Source organism: Perissodus microlepis, chromosome 11, assembly GCF_051167445.1.
Source record: "Perissodus microlepis isolate ML-2025 ecotype Zambia chromosome 11, ASM5116744v1, whole genome shotgun sequence".
Classification (NCBI taxonomy): domain Eukaryota; kingdom Metazoa; phylum Chordata; class Actinopteri; order Cichliformes; family Cichlidae; genus Perissodus; species Perissodus microlepis.
Window position 1 is genome coordinate 23,997,749 of NC_140471.1, and position 21,558 is coordinate 24,019,306.

The 21,558-nt window shown below is 38.1% G+C and overlaps 3 protein-coding genes across 6 annotated transcripts; all 3 read left to right on the forward strand.

Moving 5' to 3' along the window:
* Positions 1 to 1,496: 1,496 nt before the first annotated feature.
* Positions 1,497 to 7,805, forward strand: LOC146377926 (uncharacterized). Of its 4 annotated transcripts, none has more exons than XM_084944885.1 (7): positions 1,497 to 3,466; positions 3,738 to 3,896; positions 3,978 to 4,115; positions 4,710 to 4,925; positions 5,031 to 5,171; positions 5,283 to 5,387; positions 5,921 to 7,805. In XM_084944885.1, coding segments are annotated over exons 1-7 (789 nt in total). In that variant the 5' UTR covers positions 1,497 to 3,438; the 3' UTR covers positions 5,923 to 7,805. The 4 variants fall into 4 exon arrangements, with proteins under 4 accessions (XP_084801011.1, XP_084801008.1, XP_084801007.1 ...); XM_084944882.1 differs by having other exon boundaries at positions 1,497 to 2,682; positions 3,426 to 3,466; positions 5,283 to 7,804; XM_084944881.1 differs by having other exon boundaries at positions 1,497 to 1,641; positions 2,326 to 3,466; positions 5,283 to 7,804.
* Positions 7,806 to 8,700: 895 nt separating this feature from the next.
* cd4-2.2 (CD4-2 molecule, tandem duplicate 2) lies at positions 8,701 to 13,318 on the forward strand. The gene is made up of 7 exons (XM_084945134.1): positions 8,701 to 9,009; positions 9,500 to 9,540; positions 9,836 to 9,994; positions 10,078 to 10,215; positions 11,268 to 11,510; positions 11,592 to 11,672; positions 11,785 to 13,318. Exons 2-7 carry the CDS (start codon positions 9,513 to 9,515, stop codon positions 11,949 to 11,951), a joined length of 816 nt encoding a protein of 271 aa, XP_084801260.1. The 5' UTR covers positions 8,701 to 9,009; positions 9,500 to 9,512; the 3' UTR covers positions 11,952 to 13,318.
* A 3,059-nt stretch (positions 13,319 to 16,377) lies between these two features.
* Positions 16,378 to 21,422, forward strand: LOC146377928 (uncharacterized). The gene is made up of 9 exons (XM_084944945.1): positions 16,378 to 16,741; positions 17,628 to 17,668; positions 17,963 to 18,121; positions 18,210 to 18,347; positions 19,626 to 19,868; positions 19,952 to 20,017; positions 20,113 to 20,249; positions 20,374 to 20,438; positions 20,655 to 21,422. The coding sequence occupies exons 2-9, from the start codon at positions 17,641 to 17,643 to the stop codon at positions 20,728 to 20,730; spliced, it is 912 nt and encodes a 303-aa protein (XP_084801071.1). The 5' UTR covers positions 16,378 to 16,741; positions 17,628 to 17,640; the 3' UTR covers positions 20,731 to 21,422.
* Positions 21,423 to 21,558: the final 136 nt, after the last annotated feature.

Below are 21,558 nucleotides of genomic sequence, written 5' to 3' on the forward strand. Positions count from 1 at the left end.
GCGTTAAAAACATTTATTACGTAAGCTGGTGACATTTTGCAGTGCTGGGGTTGTTACATATACCAGTCTTTCTAATCTGGCTTTTTCACTTCTGTTGAAGTCTTTTTAATTTCTTGTCTTAAATATTTTTTTGTTTTTTAGTGTTGCTTTAACAGCCCTTTGTGTTCCATCAAAATGACAAAAGTTTAGCATTTGGAGCAAAGCTCAGGTCATCACCCTGAATATAAATATAAATGATAGCACTTCCAGATTTTTTAACCTTATTTGTGAAAGTGTTTACAGGTATAAACAGAGCAGGAATACAATCAGTGCCTGTTGAAATAAAAGTATATCTTTCAAAGTTTTTATTTGGAAATATTCTATTTTTTGCAGTTTTAGTACCTGCCAATTTTTAAACAGAGATGTTGGAGATCTTGTCAAGATTGATGGAGTTATTAACACACAAAAGTGCCATTAGGTTTTCAAATAAAACTTCTGACTGGCAACAGTTTTATTTTTCAGCATTACAATGATCCCAAACAATTCATCTTTTGGCTTTATGTGTCATATTCAATATTCAAATTTAAAAACTAAATAAAATATAAAATAAGTGTAGGGAAAACTTTTTTATTTTTATTTTTTCAGAGAAGAGTGTTTTTTTCTTGTCCTAAAATTAGCACTTGCAGTATTACACGTATATGCAAGACAAACATTACATTACCCATTTCACACTATAAATAGCAAAACCTTTCAGCAAAGTGAGAAAAACTGTGTACAGATGGCAGAAGAGGTGAATATTTTTTTTATTACTGCAGTGTGAAGCTATTCAGCCAAACTGATAAAAACACTTAAAACTAACTCCTGCTGAGGTCTTCTTACTTTCACTTTCACTTTAATGCTCCTCATGCTTTCATACTATTGTACATAGGTTTAATTGTTATATATTTTCCCTGAAGTGTCCTTTTTTCTTTTTCTTATTTCTTCTGTTATACAAAGTTCAGAGAGAAAGGAAATGAGTCTCTCACATTTCACTTTACACATTTTTATAAATAGGTTTTAGTATCTAATAGATAGAGGAAATTTTAAAATAATAAAAATAAATGTGTTACAAAAAGAAAATAGAGCAAAAAGTCAGCTTGTTTTTTGTGTTTTCTGAAGATTTTTATCTTGAAAAGAAAAAAAGAAAAACTTTGTTACTTCTGTTGTGATAAATAAAAAAATGTCTTTCTGTAAACCAGTGTTTTGTGTTTTTCTTGACATGTTTTTCTCCATCTAATTTTACTGTCCTGGTTATAAAAATAATTGTGATAAATTGGCATCACTTTTCTGTGAGAATAATCTGAGCGCACGTCTCCAGTTGAGCGTTTTGTAAATGAGCTTTAACGTGACTGTTCAGAACTTCATTCAGTTTTTTTAAAGAGCTGCACTGTTTTGAAAATGCAATGCTTCGATTGCAGAAAGTGCAGGCGTGAGTAGCAAACCCACAAAGATCTGGGGTTTGTGTCAACCTGCAAATTTCCAGAGTGCAGCTCTCTCTTCAAAGGCCTTCTGGGTTCTGCACTTTTGCATCCTTGAGATCTTTGTTTTTGTTGAAGTGAAGCACGAGAGGATGAAGAAAGATTTTTGCTGAACTAAAAGACACAAAATCTGCTCAAAATTAAGGTAAGAGCTCAAGCTTCATTTTCAAATTTAGTTTCATTTGTTTCTTTTTGTTTTATCTTGTAAAATGGATTTAATGTGGCTATCCTTTCTTTTCAAGCTTACTGGCAGAGGCACCAGTTTAAGAGCAAATACAGATTGAGTAGTGTTTCAGAACGAGCTGCATAAAAGAGTCCAAGTTAAAACCATTTAAACAAATAATAAGAAAAAAATGTGTCAAACTCTGTTTCCAAGGCTTGATGTGTACAATCACATTAATTTATGATGTTAAAGACATAAATTCACTCATTTTGAGATGTGAATGTATTTATTGAGATTAAATACAACAATATTAATGACAGAACTAAGAATCAATAATTTAGTTTTTGGTCTCAGTGTGTTGTTTGGAGTAATTGATTAACTTAGTTTTAAGCAAAAAAAAAACAACTTAAATGTTAAGTGTTCAATATGACACAAATTAATTGGATTTAAAAAAAAACTCAATTAAGGAAAATTTGTAAAACTGTGTTTAAAGAAATTTCCATGATGGAGTCAGTTCAGTGGAGACAAATTTCTATTTTTCTTCTTAAAGACTTCTGATTTCTGATGAGCAGTCAGATAAAGTTACATAAAACTCTGTGTTCTTTCTGTTCTTCCTATTATGACTTCCCTGTTTAGTTCCAAGTTATTTTCACTTCTTTGTTACAGGAATCATTGTGATCACATTGTGATCACATTGTGACAATTGATCCATGAGAGTAGTCTAACTGAGTGTGTGCAGTTGAGCCTGTTTTAAGACAGAACTTTCTTCAGCTTTTTGTAAGAACTGCACTGAGTAGAAAATGCCAGGCCTAGATTGCAGGAAAGTGCAGACCTGAGTAGCAAACCTACAAAGATCTGGGGTTTGCAGTGGCCTACAACTTTCCAGAGTGCAGCTCTGTCTTCAGATCCTTCAGATCCAGCATCCTTGAGATCTTATTTTCAGTGAAGTGAAGCACAGAGGAAGAAAAACGATCTTAGCTTCAAAAACTGAACTAAAAGACACAGAATCTGTTCAAAATTAAGGTAAGAGCTCAACCTACATTTTAAAATTTGGTTTTATATTTCAAAATAAATACAAAGGATTTAACATGACCATCCTAGAAACTTTCTGTTTGCTCCGTAATGGAGTTCAAAGTTACTGCAGTGGCACCAGTTTAAGAGCAAATACAGATTAAATGTTTTAAGTGTTTCAGAAATTGTTGTTTGTACGGAGTCGAAGTTAAAAATGATTTAATTTGTCAATTTGGATTCACAGATTTACGTTTGAAACTCCAATGAAAGCACCTTTTTGGTGGCAGCAAATTCTTAATAAGTGTTAATATTCATTTTGACGCTATTTAATTGGACGTATAATGATCTCAGTTGAGCTGTTTTTTTAGGAGAATTTATTTAAGTTGGTCCAGAGGAAATAAATTTATATTTTTCTTCTTAAAAACGTCTCATTTCTGATGAGCAGTCAGATAAAGTTACAGCAGATTTACAGGAAACACCTTCACATGAGCTGTTGGTGAGATTAAATTAAAGAGCCACAGGAAATGTTTGACTGTTTTTCACTTTTTAAGTCCAACGCTGAGTTTTATTGTTTTTAACACAGAGAGAGGACGGAAACAGAGCGAGGGCTTGGTGGTTTCTCTGTAAAGTGTTCATGTGAAGAAGAATCTCTCTGTGGCTGTGTATGAAATGAAAGTGTTCACGTTTAATTAGTTTTCTTGTTATGATTTCGTGTTAACGGTAATGTTCATTTGTGTTTTATTTTAAACCCTCAGGTCGACTTTCAGAATGAAGGTGATTGTGTTGTTTGTGTTTGGTGAGTGAATATACTTGTGAAGACAATATTGTGAATAATCCTTTAAAATACTGCACACACATGTTATAGATGGTGTGTGACCTCATGTTTAATCTAATTAAAAAATAATTTATAATCTGATCTCAGGTTCTTTAATGTCACTACAAGTTTATGACGACATACAGAGAATATTACTGGTTTTGTCTCCATGTAAAGACATTTGTTATATCCTCCTTTAAGTACACATTAATACAAGATGAGTATTTATTTAATTTATTTCCCTTCTTCTCAGTGCTGGGTGCACTCTCTGCAGCAGGGGAAGTTTTCTTTGCAAATGTTGGGGGTAAAGTCACATTGAACTGTGGAGTCAGCAGCTACAGAAACTCTCTGAAGTGGTATCATGGATATGACTTTCTTCATAGTGTTGATCAGAGAGGCTACACTTACAGAGGTACTTGATTATCTTGAAATAGTTAACATCAGTATATGACGATTACATTATATAAGAACATATTTTTATTTTCTGTGTTAGGCAGTGCTGAACTTGTGCAGAGGTCAGTCGTGAGACAGACGAATCTGAAAATTTCCAGTGTGAGAGAAACAGATGCTGGACGGTTCACGTGTTCGGCAGATTGGACACCTCGAGAACATTCGCTTGTTGTGTTCTCAGGTAAACAGCAGACCCTGGAAAATATACATTTACAAATAAATGTTCACATTTAATGGAGCAGTGATGGGTTTAATAAAAACATCACTGCTGTGAAATGAGGGGAATTTTTTCAATGTGACTAATGATTCTGTAACTATAATGTAAGAGCTTTAACATAAAAGTGTCCTTATTTTCTGTTGTATTTGTTTTCAGTAAACTGCTGCTTAGAGAAAAACCTATGGTGTGTTTCTATGTGGCAGTCTTGTCTGTATAAGCAAATGATGAGAGAGTAACCAACAAACTTTACAGTCTGGCCTTCAATTGTTTGAAATGCAAAAATAAGAATCAGTTTCTGATGTAATGAATAGTCCAAGCCTGATCCTATCTTCACCAACTACTTCCTGTGATCCTGCCACTGTTAAATTTTTGGTGGTTTTACATCCATAAAATTCTGACAAGTGTGTGAAATGGTTATTTGTCTATTAACATGCAGTGTAATATGCCGTTTTGTTTTTTCTTAACTCTTTCTCTCATGTTATAAAGCTGTGCCATGTGTGTAACAACTCCCCTTTCTCTTTCTGATTCTCCCTGTATCCTCACCTCCGTCCTTCTCAGTTTCGGTCTCTGTGACTCCCTCTGCTGTTCTCAAACTGTGTGATGAGGCAACGCTCCACTGTGAGGTGAAACATCTGCTAAAAGGTTGTGAAGTGAAGTGGAAGAGCCCAAATGCTGATTCACCTGAATGGCCATCAACAGTTCAACTCAAATCTGTAACAAGCTCACACAATGGGACCTGGGAGTGTATCATCACCTGTGATGGCAAACAACTGAGTAAGAGTATTACTATAAAGGGTAATACACGGGTGCATGGACTGAAGGCCCATGTGTACATATGTGGTCAAAAGAAACATAAAGATTTGTGTTTTTGTTCTTCAGAGCCTCCAACTTCAACAACTCCACCCTCCACCCGAAAGAACATCACATTATTTGTAACGAGTGTTCAGAAGACAAAATGTACAACATGTACAACATGTACAACATGTGCAACATGTACAACATGTACAACATGTGCAACATGTGCGTCCGGCTTTTGAAAATCTCTGCAAATTTGATCAAAGTGTTCCTTTGCTGAATGTGTAACTCATTCTTGTCATTCTCACTTTCTTCAATGATCTGTGTTGCATTCAGGTACTGCCAACGATTGCCCACTGGGACTCTCCTGTTGGATGTGGATTGCAATGGGGGTGTGCTGCCAGTTTGGGATGTTCCTGATAGTTTGTGTCACTGTCTTGTGTAAGTGCATGAGTAGAAGGATGGTATGTGAGGAAAGGCGTCCATCAAGTATTTATGTATAGTGTTGATAGCTGTGGTTACAGATTATGTTGGTCCAACCTCTTCGCCGAATGTGTAACTGATCAGATTCATAGTTTCACTACACCAAGCTCTTACAAAGTCCTGGACATTTCACAACTGGCAAAAGTCTAACTGAGTGTCTCAGATTATCTATTACACTCTTCAGTAAATCAGTAGATGTACAGATGAAGTATTTGTTTTGTTTCCTGGGCTTTGCTGAGTAAAACCGAGAACCACCTGAAATCTCTCAGACATCTGTTCAGGCTTTTCTCCCAAATTACACTTTATTGCCAAAAGTATTTATTCGTCTGCCTCCAAACGCACATGAACTTGAGTGACACCCCATTTTTAATCCACAGGATTTAATATAATGTAGGCCCAACTTTTTCAGTTATAACAGCTATAATTCTTCTAGGAAGGCTTTCCACAAAGTTTTGGAGTGTGTTTATGGGAATTCTTGACTGTTCTTCCAGAAGCACAGTTCTGAGATCAAACACTGAGATGAGAAGGCCTGGTTTGCAGTCTCCGCTCTAATTCATCCTAAAGATGTTCTGTTCAAAAGTTCTTCCTCACCACAGTCGCTCATCCATGTCTTTATAGACCTTGCTTTGTGCAAGGCCATCCTCAAACTGTTCACACAAAGTTGGCAGCATGAAGTTCTCCAAAATGTCTTGGTATGCTGAAGCAGTAACAATTCCTCTTACTGGAGCGACCAAGCTCAACTCCAGAACAACAATCCCACACAATAATCCCCTCTACACCAAACTTTACAGTAAGTCCAATGCAGTCAGACAAGTACCGTTCCCCTGGCAACCTTTAAACCAGACTCATCCACTGGATTGCCAGATGGAGAAGTATGATTTGTCACTCCACAAATCATCTATCCACTGCTCAAGAGTCCAGCGGTGGCATGCTTTAAACCACTGCATGTGATGTTTTGCATTGTGTTTGTTGATGTGAGGCTTGGATGCAGCTGCTTGGTTGTGTAAAACCCATCCCATGAAGCTCCCTGTGCACTGTTCTTGAGCTAATCGTAAGACCTGAAGTTTGGAGGTCTGTTGCGATTGACTCTGCAGAAAGTTGGAGACTCTGCACACTATGAAGCTCAGCATCCGCTGACCCTACCCTGTGATTTTACACGACCTATCACTTTGTAGCTGCATTGCTGTCATTCCCGATTGCTTCCACTTTGTTATAATGCCACTAACAGCTGATTGTGGAATATTTAGTAACAACAACATTTCACAACTGGATTTGTTGCAAGGTGGCATCCTATCATGGCACCACACTGGAATTCAATGAGCTCCTGAAAGCAACTCGTTTTTTAACAAAAGTTTGTAGAAGAGGTCTGAATGCCTACGTGGCTTATTTTATACACCTGTGGCCGGAGAAGTGACTAGAACACCTTGTTCTACTGATGGTAAACATTAGAGCGACTTTGTTGTAGCTTCACTCTTTGTGCTAACTCTGACTGTTGATTTCCACAGCCATCAGTAGTCACCTTCAGTCCCCTCCTCGACCTGTTAGAGTGAGGAGATAGAAAAAAAAGAATAACAACTAATGTGTTTTACAGAAAGAAAACAAAACACCAAAACAACTTGTTTTCCTTTGGTTTGGTTATTGTGATTTTTCAATGATTCGGGTTTTGTTTTATTTTACTTCAAACAAAAAAGAAACTTTGTTACTTCTGTTGTGATAAATAAATGTCTTTCTGTCAAGCTGTGTGCTCTTTTAATTTTTGTTTCTGATATTTTTTTCTAGTTTTTGCTCTATATGTTGTCAAAAACAGCGGATAATCTTCATGTTAATTGGTCAGCTAAATAGCTTTTTGGTGTGAGCACATAAGCCGCACTCTCCTGCCATTCTAATCTTGTATTTGTGAGGGGCAGCCAATCAGAAGAAAGTTTTCTCAAGGTGTGTAAAGATTTTTAAGTTTTAATGGATTGTGTGACTAATATTCTGATATCTAATAACCATCCCAGAGGTTTGTGCTTCAGCTCAGGTGAGTGAAATTCAAGTGTTTTATTAGTTTATTACTTTGAGCATGTAGAGCTCAAACACATATCAGTAAGTATGTGTCTTATGTGTGTCATACTGTACAGTTTTTTGGATGCAGCTTTTTAACCAAGAAAGCAGAGAACCAACTGACCACCCTGAATGTGGTCTAAAAATGATGATGTTTGCCTTTGTTAACACCTGGGGGAGGCTAATGAGGCTTCAGAAGATGGATTTCACAACCATTAAGATATGGTGGCGACATCCATCCAAGAGAAATGCAGTGCAAGAGAGGGATGAGGACCAAAATGCAGCATACGAGGCAATTTTACTAGTAAATCGCACGGCCCTAAACCATTTACGTTTTTATGAAAGATTAAATTAGAAATACATAACCTTAATTGATGCTGAGGTGAAATCAGGTTTACAATAGTAGTCTTTACTCAAAAACTTTTACATAATATATTTATTAAATGCATGTATAAAACTTAAAAACAAGGCATTTTCCCACAGAAACAAAATAGATTAGTTAATAAGAAACCTACAAGTTTATTATACACGCTTCCTCCTTCCTTTACTTATAATGTAGGACAGATGATAAATGCATTAAAATAAAATGAGGTAACTTTTGAGGTGCTTCAGCAGGGGCCACCATACTCCACATCTGCTCTGAACAGAGATCAATATCATAGCTGCTGATGTGTAAATCTGTCAAAGAAGTGAAAGTTTGAAGGATTTATATCTGTCTATCACCAACATAGCTGAAAGAAAAAGGTTTGTTTCATGTTTGAATAAGAAAATTGATGAGTTTCTACTAATGATCCCTGCTTTAACTTTTATTATGACATCTGTAACTGAGTTTGTCAGGGTGCATGGCAAGAACGGGACCCAAATGCAGGACCTTCCAGTCCGAGACAGTGTGTTTATTTATAGTGGCAATTAGTGAGCAATGTGCAACAGTTTCAATAACGTGGTTCCCGAGTCCTGCTCCATGCTTGTGTTCCTGTGACAGACAAACAACTGCAACACTCGATTTCACAGTCGCTCCACTCTCCTAAACCTGGTAAGACAAGAGGGGAAGATCAGTGATGAAATGCTGAACACAATATTTGAACACAAACACAACACAAAAGAATAAAACTGAGTTTAACTCTTTAAATCAGCTCATTTACTTTCAGTTTATTTTATATTGAAAACTATTACTTTCTTACTTCTGCTGTGATCAATAAATATTGGTCTTTTTTCAAACTCTTATGTTCTTAGTCGTATAAAGTGCTTTGAGTGCTCAGACAGAGTAGAAAAGCGCTATATAAGAACCAGTCCATTTACCATTTTTTCTATTTTTCCTGTTATGACTTACAGACATGAGTAGCAAACCCACAAAGATCTGGGGTTTGCAGTGGCCTACAACTTTGCAGAGTGCAGCTCTCTGTTCAGATGTCTTCCACCTTCTGCACTTTTGCATCCTTGAGATCTTGTTTTCAGTGAAGTGAAGCACAGAGAGGAAGAAAAAAGATTTTACCTTCAATAACTGAACTAAAACACACAGAATCTGTTCAAAATTAAGGTAGGAGCTCGACCTACATTTCAAAATTTGGTTTTATATTTCAAAATAAATACAAAGGATTTAACACGACCATCCTACTTTCTGTTTGCTCCGTAATGGAGTTCAAAGTTACTGTAGAGGCGCCGGTTTAAGAGCAAATACAGATGAAATGTTTTAAGTGTTTCAGAAATTGTTGTTTGTACGGAGTCGAAGTTAAAACTGATTTAATTTGTCAATTAGGACTCACAGATTTACGTTTGAATCTTCAATCAAAGCACCTTTTTGGAGGCAGTTTTTAAGTGTAACACAGAGTTTTATTGTTTTTAACATACGACACAGAGAGAGGACGGAAACAGAGCGAGGGCTTGGTGGTTTCTCTGTAAAGTGTTCATGTGAAGAAGAATCTCTCTGTGGCTGTGTGTGAAATGAAAGCGTTCGCTTTTAATTAGTTTTCTTGTTATGATTTCGTGTTAACAGTAATGTTCATTTGTGTTTTATTTTAAACCCTCAGGTCGACTTTCAGAATGAAGGTGATTGTGTTGTTTGTGTTTGGTGAGTGAACATAGTTGTGAAGACAATATTGTGAATAATCCTTTAAAATACTGCACACACATGTTGTAGATGGTGTGTGACCTCATGTTTAATCAAACTGAAAAATCATCTATAAATATGGTTGTTGTGGTGTTTTACTGATCCCAGGTTCTTTAATGTCACTCTACAAGTTTACGACAAAATTAAGAGAATATGACTGGTTTTGTCTCCATGTAGAGATGTTTCTTATATCCTCCTTTAAATAAGCATTACTAAAAGACAAGTGTTTATTAATTGTCATTATCTTTTTTTTCAGTGCTGGGTGCACTCTCTGCTGCAGGTGAAGATTTCTTTGCAAAAGTCGGGGGTAAAGTCACATTGAAGTGTGGGGTCAGCAGCTACAGACGCTCTCTGACGTGGCATCATATAAATGACCTTCTTTTTACTGTTTATCAGTCAGGCGTCACTCGCAAAGGTACTTGAGTATCTCAGAACACTTAACAGTAAAGTATTTGATGATAACATTATAATGGAACATATTTTTATTTTCCGTGTTAGGCGCTGCTGAACTTGTGCAGAGGTCAGTCGTGAGACAGACGAATCTGGAAATCTCCAGTGTGAGAGAAACAGATGCTGGACGGTTCACATGTTTGGCAGATGGGAAACGTCATAACCATTCACTTTCTGTGTTGTCAGGTAAACAGCAGACCCTGAAAAATATACATTTACAAATAAATGTTCAAATATAACCTAACAGTGCAGGGTTTAACATATTAGGACAGTTATGGTTTTGTTTTAATTTTCCCTGCACATTACATTGATAATCAGATTAATAAAAACATCACTGCTGAAAAGTGAGGGGAAATTATTTTATGTGGCTGAATGTTCTTTTACTATAACAGGTAAAGGATATACAGCAAATATACAAAATGTATTTCTTGCACAGCATGCCTTGTATATGCTTTGAAATTTGGAGACTACATTTCCCAAAATCCAACTTAATCCCCTCCCAGTCAACCTTCAACATCTTTAACAAACTCTGTCCTATAGGCAGGCTTCCTGCTAAAACTTTGTCCTCTCTGATTCCAAACTGTGGCAATGTCAGAAACTTCCTGAACAGGAGCGGAGCTACGGGGTGGGCAGGACCACCACAGTCTTAAGTGTGGCCACCCTGCCATTGCTGGAGTCCATCAGGAGAAGAGGAAGCATCGGAGGGGCTACAAACATACGCTGGGCTCTAGAATTACGTCCAGAACCAACTATTACATATTACATAAGACATAACTATTAATTAATAATTCTAGTTTAGTTACATTATTAACTCGATAAACATAATTTTCTTTAAAATTTACTTTAGCTGTATTCCTAATTTTTAATTTATTTTTTCAGATACTTCAATGAAAAATGTATTTTCTGTTTCTATATGACAGTCATGCCCGTGTAAGCAAATTATGACAGAGACAACAAAAAAAACTAATAATACAAAGTAATCCAGGCCTGATCTTTTGTCTTACCAGCTGTATAACTATTTATTACAATCGCTCTACAGTAAAATGTTTATTTATGATATTTTCATATCACCAAAAATGTTCCCATGTGTGAAAGAGTTACCACTTTAGTGTAATATGCTCTCATGTTATAAAGCTTTGTCATGTGTGTAACGACTTTGGATGAAGCTCCTTGTTGGTCTCCTTTTCTCTTTGGGATTCTCACTGTATCTGTGGTTATCTGTCTGTTTCCCCTCTCAGTTTTGGTCTCTGTCAATCCCTCTGCTGTTCTCAAGCTGAACGACGAGGCAACGCTCCAGTGTGAGGTTATAGGTCAGCACCATGGTTGTGAAGTAGAGTGGAGGCGTCTAAATACATATTTACCTTCAAATACATCAACAGTTCAACTCAAACCTGTAAAAACCTCACATAATGGTCCCTGGCTGTGTATCGTCACCTGTGGCAGGAATACGTTTATTGAGCGTCTGGCCATCACAGTACAAGGTAATACACAGTTACTAGGAATGAAGACCCATGTTTACATATGTGGTCAACGAAGCATAAATATGTGTTTTTGTTCTTCAGAGCCTCCAACTACAACTCCACCATCCACCCTGAAGAACATCACATTTGTAACGAGTGCTCAGAAGACAACACGTGCAACATGTGCGTCCGGCTTTTGCAAAATGTCTGCAAATTTGATCAAAGTGATCCTTTGCTGAATGTGTAACTCATTCTTGTCTTTCTCACTTTCTCCAATGATCTGTGTTGCATTCAGGTACTGCCAACGATTGCCCACTGGGACTCTCCTGTTGGATGTGGATTGCAATCGGAGTCTGCTGTCAGTTTGGGATGTTCCTGATAGTTTGTGTCACTGTTTTGTGTAAGTGTATGAGAAGGAGGAGGGCATGTGAGGAAAGGCGTTCATCAAATATTTATGTGTAAGGTTGATTCTTGACGATGAAACAAACAAACAAACATAAAATGGGTTAAAGACCTCCTGCACCACTGTGTTTACAGATTATGGTGAACTTCTACTTAAAGTTCCTCATTGATTGTGTAACTGATCAGAGTCATGATTGCACTCTACCAAGCTTTTACAAAAGTCATGGCACACTTCACAACTCGCAAAGTCTAAATGAGGGTCTCGTATTGAGTATTACACTCTTCAGTAAATTGGTGCAGATGTACAGATGAAGTGTTCGGTTTGTTTCCTGTGCTTTGCTGAGTAAATCTGAGAAGCACCTGAGATCTATCAGACATCTGTTCAGGCTTTACTTGCAAATTACACTTTATTGCCAAAAGTGTTCACTCGTCTGCCTTCACGCACAAATGAACTTGAGTGAAATCTCATTCTTAATCCATAGTGTTTAATATAATGTAGGTCCAACCGTGGCAGCTTAAACTCTTATGGGAAGGCTTTCCAAAAGGTTTAGGAGTGTTTATAGGAGTTGTTGACCGTTCTTCCAGAAGCACATTTGTGAGGTCAGACACTGATGTTGGACCTGGCTCGCAGTCTCCACTCTAATTCATCCCAAAGGTGTTCTGGCAGGTTGAGGTCGGGACTCTGTGCAGGCCAGTCACGTTGTTCCAACAGGAACAGGAAGAGACCATCCCCAAACTGTTCCCACAAAGTTGGAAGAATGAAATTGTCCGAATTGTCTTGGTATGCTGAAGCATTAAGAGTTCCTTTTACTGGGCAACAACAACCTCGCACAGTAATACCCCCTTCACTTAACTTTACACTTGGCCAAATACGATCTGACAAGAAGCGTTCCCCTGGCAACCGTCCATTGCATTGTCCAGATGGAGAATCTTGATTCGTCACTCCAGAGAACATGTCTCCACTGCTCTAGAGTCCAGTCGTAGTGTGCTTTATGCTGATCTGAAGGTCACATGAAGGTTGGAGGTCTGTAGTGATTGACTCTGTTCTGTGATTTTATGTGTCCTACATCTTCATGGCTGAGGTTCTGTTATTCCACTTTGCTATAATGCCACTAACAGCTGATCGTGGAATTTTTAGTAATGTGGAAATTTAGAAATGGAAGTGACCAAAACATCTGAATTTAATGATTTGGATGCTTGAGTGAATATTTTGAGTATAATATTAAGTCCCAAACAAGAGCAACTTTTCTGAGTCTCCTCACATCCTGACTGTTTATTTCCACTGCCATAATTTGTCACTGCTTCCTCTTCTTTTATTGTTTTTCTTTGGTTTGGTGAGATTTGAAGATTCGTGTTTTGTCTTGTTTTTTATTTCAAAAAGAAACGCTTTGTTACTTCTGCTGTGATAAATAAATGTTTTTCTGTCAGGCTGTGTGCTTTTTCAATTTTTGTTTCTGATATTTTTTTCTACTTTTTTCCTATATGATGTCAAAAAGAGTGGATAATGTTAATGGTGTTGTTAATTTCTCAGCTATATATCTTTAGCTTTGAGCTCATACGCCCCACCCTCTTGCCTTTCTTCTCTTGTATTTGTCAGCGGCAGCCAATCAGAAGGTTTTTTCACGGAGAGTAGGGCTGAATATTAGATGAAAATCAGATAAATAAGGCTCACCTGTCAGTCGATATGACCGGCTGGTGCCTTTTGGGGAAGTTTTAATTGACTGTGTGACTAATATTCTCATAACTGATAACCAACCCAGAAGTCTGTGCTTCAGTTCAGGTGAGTGAAATTCGAGTGTTTTATTAGTTTATTACTTGGAACTCGATGTTGTCACTAGTCAGTCCCAGATTTACTTCCTGTTCAATTTAGTAGTTAAAACTTATAATTAATTGTCCAAAATGTTGGCAACACTCTGCCACCAGATGAAGCATTGTTGACACATGCCAAAAATTTGTGAATCAAGGCCTGATCTTTTTGTTAATACTATGTGTTAACCAGTGGCAGTTTTTGTTATGGGTGACATGGGCTGCTGTTGCCCAGGGCAGCATTGTGGTGGGGTCACATCATGGGCATTGGCAAAAAAAAGTTGCTCACACACATGCTGCACTGACATCATGCCAGCGCATTTTGGGAGTATCATAGGCACCGATTGGTTTTCCATTGCCCATTTGCAGGGAGTAAGGGCGCCCTGCTGCTGCTTGCTGCACAGGGAGGAGAGGGGCACAACCACCAAGTACCTGCAGAGGGTCAGGCAAGTCCTCCTCAGGAGCACTGACATCAAGACAAGGAAGCTCCTGACAATGCAGGGAGGGTTTCACCCCAAGTCTTGCACCCTGAGGCTGTATGCTAAATGGAAGGAAGGAGGCTGGGGACTAGTAAGTGTCTGCACCACAATCCAGGATGAGGCAACGAACATCCATGAATACATCAGGAGGATGGCCCCAAAGAAGAGGAGGAACCATCATGGAAGGACAGGCCCTGCACGGTATGTACCACCAGCAGATAGAGGAAGTGGCTGATATCCAGAAATCCTACCAGTGGCTGGACAAAGCTGGACTGAAAGACAGCACAGAGGCACTAATCATGGCAGCACAGGAACAAGCTCTGAGCACAAGATCCATAGAGGCTGGGGTCTATCACACTAGGCAAGACCCCAGGTGCAGGCTGTGTAAAGATGTCCCTGAGACAATCCAGCACATAACAGCAGCGTGCAAGATGCTAGAAGGAAGTGCATACATGGAACCCCATAACAAAGAGGACGACATAGTATAGAGAAACATCTGTGCCGAATACGGCCAGGAAGTCTCAAGGTCAAAATGGGAGAGGCCCCTAGGGGTGGTGGAGAACAAGTGTTTATTTCAGTGCTAAAATTTTAACTGGATTTTCATTCTTTACATCCTGTATTTATTTTTATTCTGGTGTAGAGACAAATATCATTAATAACTTGTATATTTTGAGCATTTTAGGTGGCTCACTACTGCCCTCTGTGTGCCATTTTATGTGAGTTCCTAACTCCTTGAATATTTGCAGTGGAGCTAGTGACAGCAACGTTATCGCAAATATCAGACACAATATCTGCTTTTATGGGAAACACAGCAAGTTTAAAAGTACAGGATTTACATTAAAATCATTTTTTACATTATGTAAAATAACGAGCAATTGTTCACTGGTGAAAAAGACGAATGTGGAAACTTGGAGCAATTTGATAAAATCTACAAATCGTCTTTGGATGTCATAGGAGAAACAATATCACTATAGTGATTACAAAGACATGAGGTTGTGAACATTTATTCGGTTAAAAAAATCCTTGGAGGGTGGAGATGATCTGCTGTGAAGACCCTGAAAGGAGCACCTGACAGAAAAAGAGGGGATCAGCCATTTTTCCATGTTCATATTTGTTATTAACAAATCAGCCCTGGTTGAAGGGACATTGCATAGTTTTACTCAAAATTTTGAAGCAACTTTAGTGAAATCATTGCAAAAGAAAACAAAAACATTTTCTCCTACAGAAAAAAAAATAGATGACTTCCTTACAAACGTCCAAACTGCTTATTATATATGTGCTTGCTCAACTTTTGAGCTTCTTCAGCAGGGGGCACCATACTCCACATCTGCTCTGACAAAACTCATTTCACGGCTGCTGATGTGCACAGTCTGACGTGTTAATCTGTCAAAGAAGTGAAGGTTTGAAGGATTTATATCCATCTATCACCAACGTACCTGGAGGAAAAATGTTTGTGTCATGTCTGAATAAAAGAAAATGGACCAGTTTCTGCTGATGAGTCCTGCTTTAACTTTTATTATGACATCTGTACCTGAGCTGTACATTTGGAGGCAGCAGGTGCTGTTAAACAGGCCTTTGTGTGTTTTATCTTTGTGTCTCACAGATGGGTGATCTTCAACAATCAGGTGAAGGTGTGCACCACAGAGACCTATGATAGCTCTCCCTCTACTGCAGGCTGAATGAGGTGATATTTGTCTTTAAATCCTCTGATTACAAACCTCAGGTCTGTTCAGAGAGCAGGTTCAGTTTGTTTCCTGGGTCTTGCTGAGTAAAACTGAGAACCACCTGAGATTTTGTCAGACATCTGTTCAAGTTTAACTCACAAATTATGTCTGAAAACCAACAAGACCCACGGCTGCTTCGGGTCCTCTCTGCTTTTATTGGACGATTGGAGTTTGGTGTCATCACTTCAGTCTGACGCCACCTCCTCCTCTACCTGTTAGTGTGAGGAAATAAGACAAAGAAAAATTTCACATCCACAGTGAGAGAAAATGTCATTTAATGAAAAAGAATTACAACTAATGTCTGTCAAAAAAGGAAAAAAAAACACCAAATCAGCTCGTTTACCTTCCGTTTCTTTTATTTTGAAAACAAATACTTTGTTACTTCTGCTGTGATGAATAAATATTGGTCTTTTTTCAAACTCCGTGTCCTTTCTATTCTTCCTATTATGACTTCCCTGTTTATTTCAAGTTATTTTCACTTCTCTGTTACAGGAATCATTGTGGATCCATAAGTATAATCTGACTGAGTGTTTTCAGCTGAGCTTTTTTTAAGTCAGTGTGCAGAACTTTCTTCAGCTTTTTGTAAGAACTGCACTGAGGATAAAATGCCAGGCCTAGATTGCAGGAAAGCGCAGACATGAGTAGCAAACCCACAAAGATCTGGGGTTTGCAGTGGCCTACAACTTTCCAGAGTGCAGCTCTCTCTTCAGATGTCTTCCGCCTTCTACACTTTTGCATCCTTGAGCTCTTGTTTTCAGTGAAGTGAAGCACGGAGAGGATGAAGAAAGATTTTTGCCTTCAATAACTGAACTAAAAGACACAAAATCTGCTCAATATTAAGGTAAGAGCTCAACTCACATTTTAAAGTTGGGTTTTATGTTTCAGAATAAATACAAAGGAGTTAACTCGACTATCCCGGAAACTTTCTGTTTGCTCCGTAATGGAGTTCAAAGTTACTGCAGTGGCACCCGTTTAAGAGCAAATACAGATGAAATGTTTCAAGTGTTTCAGAAATTGTTGTTTGTACGGAGTCGAAGTTAAAAGCTGAAGAAAAATGTGCTGAAGTTTGTTTCTGAGCCTTTGATGTGTACGATCATGTTAATTTAATAGGCTTAAACATTCTTTAACCTGTGAGTTTAATTCTGTGGTTCAGTCACTGAGATTTAATTTTTCAAATGATGAGTTTGAAACTGAGCTTTAACTTTTTTATTTTTGGCGTCATCGAAGCACCTTATGTAGAGGCAGCAAATTCTTAATAAGTGTTAAAATTCATGCTAGTTAATTGGACACATAATGATCTCAGTTGAGCTGTTTTTTTAGGAGAATTAATATACATCAGTTCAGTGAAGACAAATTTATATTTTTCTTCTTATAACTTCTCATTTCTGATGAGCAGTCAGATAAAGTTACAGCAGCTTTACAGGAAACACCTTCACATGAGCTGTTGGCGAGATTAAATTAAAGAGCCACAAGAAATGTTTGACTTTCTCAGTGAGACTCTTTTTCACTTTTTAAGTCCAACACTGAGTTTTATCATTTTTAACATACGACACAGAGAGAGGACAGAAACAGAGCGAGGGCTTGGTGGTTTCTCTGTAAAGTGTTCATGTGAAGAAGAATCTCTCTGTGGCTGTGTGTGAAATGAAAGTGTTCATGTTTAATTAGTTTTCTTGTTATGATGTCGTGTTAACAGTAATGTTCATTTGTGTTTTATTTTAAACCCTCAGGTCGACTTTCAGAATGAAGGTGATTGTGTTGTTTGTGTTTGGTGAGTGAATATATTTGTGAAGAAAATATTGTGAATAATCCTTTAAAATACTGCACACACATGTTGTAGATGGTGTGTGACCTCATGTTTAATCAAACTGAAAAATCTTCTATAAATATGGTTGAAGTGGTGTTTTAATCATCTCAGGTTCTTTAATGTCACTGCACAAGTTTACGACGACATAAAGAGAATATGACTGGTTTTGTCTTCATGTAGAGACGTTTCTTATATCCTCCTTTAAATACACATTAATACAAGATGCGTATATATTTACTGTGATTGTCTTCTTTTCAGTGCTGGGTGCACTCTCTGCAGCAGGTGAAGATTTCATTGCAAAAGTCGGGGGGAAAGTCACATTGAAGTGTGGGGTCAGCAGCTACAAAAAGTCTCTGCAGTGGTATCATGGAAATGACCTTCTTCATAGTGTTGATCAGAGAGGCTTCCCTCGCAAAGGTCTTTGATTATCTTGAAATACTTAATAGTTAACATCAGTATATGATGATAACATTATAATACAAGTTATTTTTATTTTCTGTGTTAGGCACTGCTGAACTTGTGCAGAGGTCAGTCGTGAGACAGACGAATCTGGAAATCTCCAGTGTGAGAGAAACAGATGCTGGACGGTTCACATGTTCGGCAGATGGGACACGTCATGAACATTCACTTTCTGTGTTGTCAGGTAAACAGCAGACCCTGGAAAATATACAATTACAAATAAATGTTCATATTTATTGGAACAGTGATGGGTTTAACATATTAGCACAATTATGGTTTTGTTTTCTGGATCCTTCCACATTCCACTGATAATCAGGTTAATAAAAATGACACTGCTGTGAAATGAGGGGAAATTTGTTTAATGTGACTGTTGGTTCTGTTACTATAACAGGTAAAAGGATATACAACAAAAATATACAATGTATTTCTTACACACTATGTTTTGCACTCACATTAGACTATTCAAAGCAACAGAGACCAAAATCCAGATGATACTATTGAAAAATCAAGCTCACAGTACTACATTTCCCCTAATTCAATTTAATCCTTTCCCAGTCAACCTTCAGCATCTTTAAATAAGTAAGTAAAGTTTATTAATTAAGCGCTTTTCATAGACAGGCCGTCACAAAGCGCTGCACACAAAGATTAAAATAAACAGAAAGTTAAATCACAGAATTTTCAATATACACAATATTAAAGTTTAATAGTAAATAAAAATGTTTAAAAAGGCTTGTTTAAAAAGATACGTTTTAAATGCTTTTTAAAGGATTCCATAGAGTCAGCCAAACGTAGTTGTGGTGTAAACTGTTCCACAGACTGAAAGGCTCTGTCCTCTTTCAGACGTGTACGTGGAACAACCTCTTTAACAAACTCTGTTGTACAGGCAGCTTTCCTTGTTTGATGTCTCTAATCCCAACATGGGACACCACTGAAACTTCCTGAACAGGCGTGGAGACACGGTGTGGGCAGGACCACCACAGTCTTAAGTTCTTGTTGGTTTTTTTTTAGTGAACGGCTGCTTAAACAAAAAAGCTTATGCTGTGTTTCTATATGACACTGATGCCTGTGTAAGCAAATTATGACAGTTAGTGACAAAAAAAATACAATTTGGTCTACACTAATTTGTAGTAAAGGAAAAAGACACAAACATCAGCTTGTCATGTAATAAACAGTCCAGGCCGGATCTTTTCTGTCACTAGCTGGGTCACTACTTATTACAATCCCTCTACAGTTAAATGGTTATCTATGATATTTTCATATCACCAAAAATGTTCCAATGTGTGAAAGAGTTACCACCTTTCCTTTAATACTTAGTGTAATATGCTCTCATTGTTTTTCCTCTCATGTTATAAAGCTTTGTCATGTGTGTAGCGAGTTTGGATGAAACACCTTGTTCAGCATGGTCTCCTTTTTCTTTGTGATTCTCATGTATCTGTTGTTGTCCGTCTGTTGTCCGTCTCAGTTTCGGTCTCCGTCAAACCCTCTGCTGTTCTCAGGCTGAAGGATGAGGCAACGCTTCAGTGTGTGGTGAAAGGTCAGCCCCAAGGATGTGAAGTGAAGTGGCAGAGTCCAAATACAGATTCTCCCACAAATCCATCAACAGTTCAACTGAAACCTGTAACAAGCTCACATAACGGGGCCTGGGAGTGTATCGTCACCTGTGGCAGCAATAAGTGTAGTCAGAGTCTGAGCATCACAGTACAAGGTAATACACAGGCACTAGGAATGAAGACCTTTGTGTGCATATGTGGTCAAAGAAACATAAAGATGTGTGTTTTTGTTCTTCAGAGCCTCCAACTACAACAAAGTCGCCACCCAAACAGAACGGCAAGAGTGAGAAAACCTGCGACACATGTGTGTACAGTTTATCACGACTTCTGCTCACAGAGATCCTTCACTGAATGTGTATCTGACACTTTTAATGCTTCAATAATCTGTTTGGCTTTCAGGCAGTAACGATGATGCTTTACCGGGGCTGCTGGGGCTCGCCTGGTGGGTGTGGGTTGCCATTGGTGTTGGCTGCCTGGTTGCGATTCTCCTGATGGTTTGCGTCATTGTCTTGTGTGTGAGAGTCAAAAGAAGGAAGGTAAGTGAGGAGATCCATTCATCACATCTTTATGTGGTGCTGTGATGACTGAAGATGAAACAAAGAAGAATGGCTCTCTGTAGCAAACAAAAAATGCATTTTTTTTCTTCTCTTGTTTTTTTAGAAGAGATTTCTGAAGATGAAGGGCCAACAACGACCCAGGCATAAGAAATACTGCCAGTGTGACCAGTAAATGTTCTTATTTTACTCCAGTCTCATAAAAAAAATCCCCTTTTACCCCCACTTCAGCATCTCTCTTCACTTTACAGATGCTTTCTAATAGACTCTATTCACTTTATACGAATGACTGTTTGACCTTCATTTTCACGGTGGCTTTTACCAAGTGCTCCATTATTATGTTGTAATTAGTGTGAAAACTTCTCCTCTTTGCTCTCTTTATCACAGCCCAACAGCTGCAGCAAAACCGAAGCAAGGACGCCGGAGAGAGAAGCCATCAGCCCTCCCTCTGCACCCCGCCTAATGGAGTGACATGAAAGGCAGATTGAAAGGAGGGGAGATGCAGGAGAATAAAGAGTGAAAGAGAGGAGGGGCAAGGAGGAATAGATGGAGATAAGGAGTGAGTGATGGAGAACCCCAGTGCGGACACAGCGTGAATGTAAATTAGGCTTTTAATGCAAATAAAAATTCAATGTAATGATGTAGGAACTTTTTGTGTAGGCGTTCTTTTTGCAAGTATAATTCCCGTCTGAACATTGTTTGTCCTAAACATTTCACCCCTCCACCCCACCTCCACCCCTCTCCATCCACCCACCGGATGTCCTTGGACTCTCCTCCCAATTCCTGTCACCTGACTCCCCACGCTCACCTGCATGTCTCCAGTCAGTGAGCCGTGACATCCTCGGCTGTTTTCTTTGTCAGATTGTCAATCTTCCTCCAAGCGTTGTTGCTTCTTTTTTATTTTATTTTTTTGTGTGTTGGCTTTTTTGTTTTTTTGGCCTGTCTGCCTTTTAAGCACAATTGTAACTAAAGATCTGCACTCGTTTTGCCTCAACATTTATACGTCATTTCAAATGTAACGCATTTATCGAGCTGAATAAAGAGAATGTCTTTCTTGTGTTTTTCTGCTCATATGTAAGATATTTCTTTTCTTCTTGTATTGCTTTAAAATCAAATGTTTTTTTTCTCCATTCAATAAACTTTACTTGACGACAACATTTGCTCATTTATTTCTATCTGCATGTCACAATCATAGGGTCACATAACACCGTCAGACTGCGCATACGCAGTTCGCTGCAAATCCTCAGTGTGCTTTAGTGGTAACAAGTAACAAAATAATTAAAATACTATA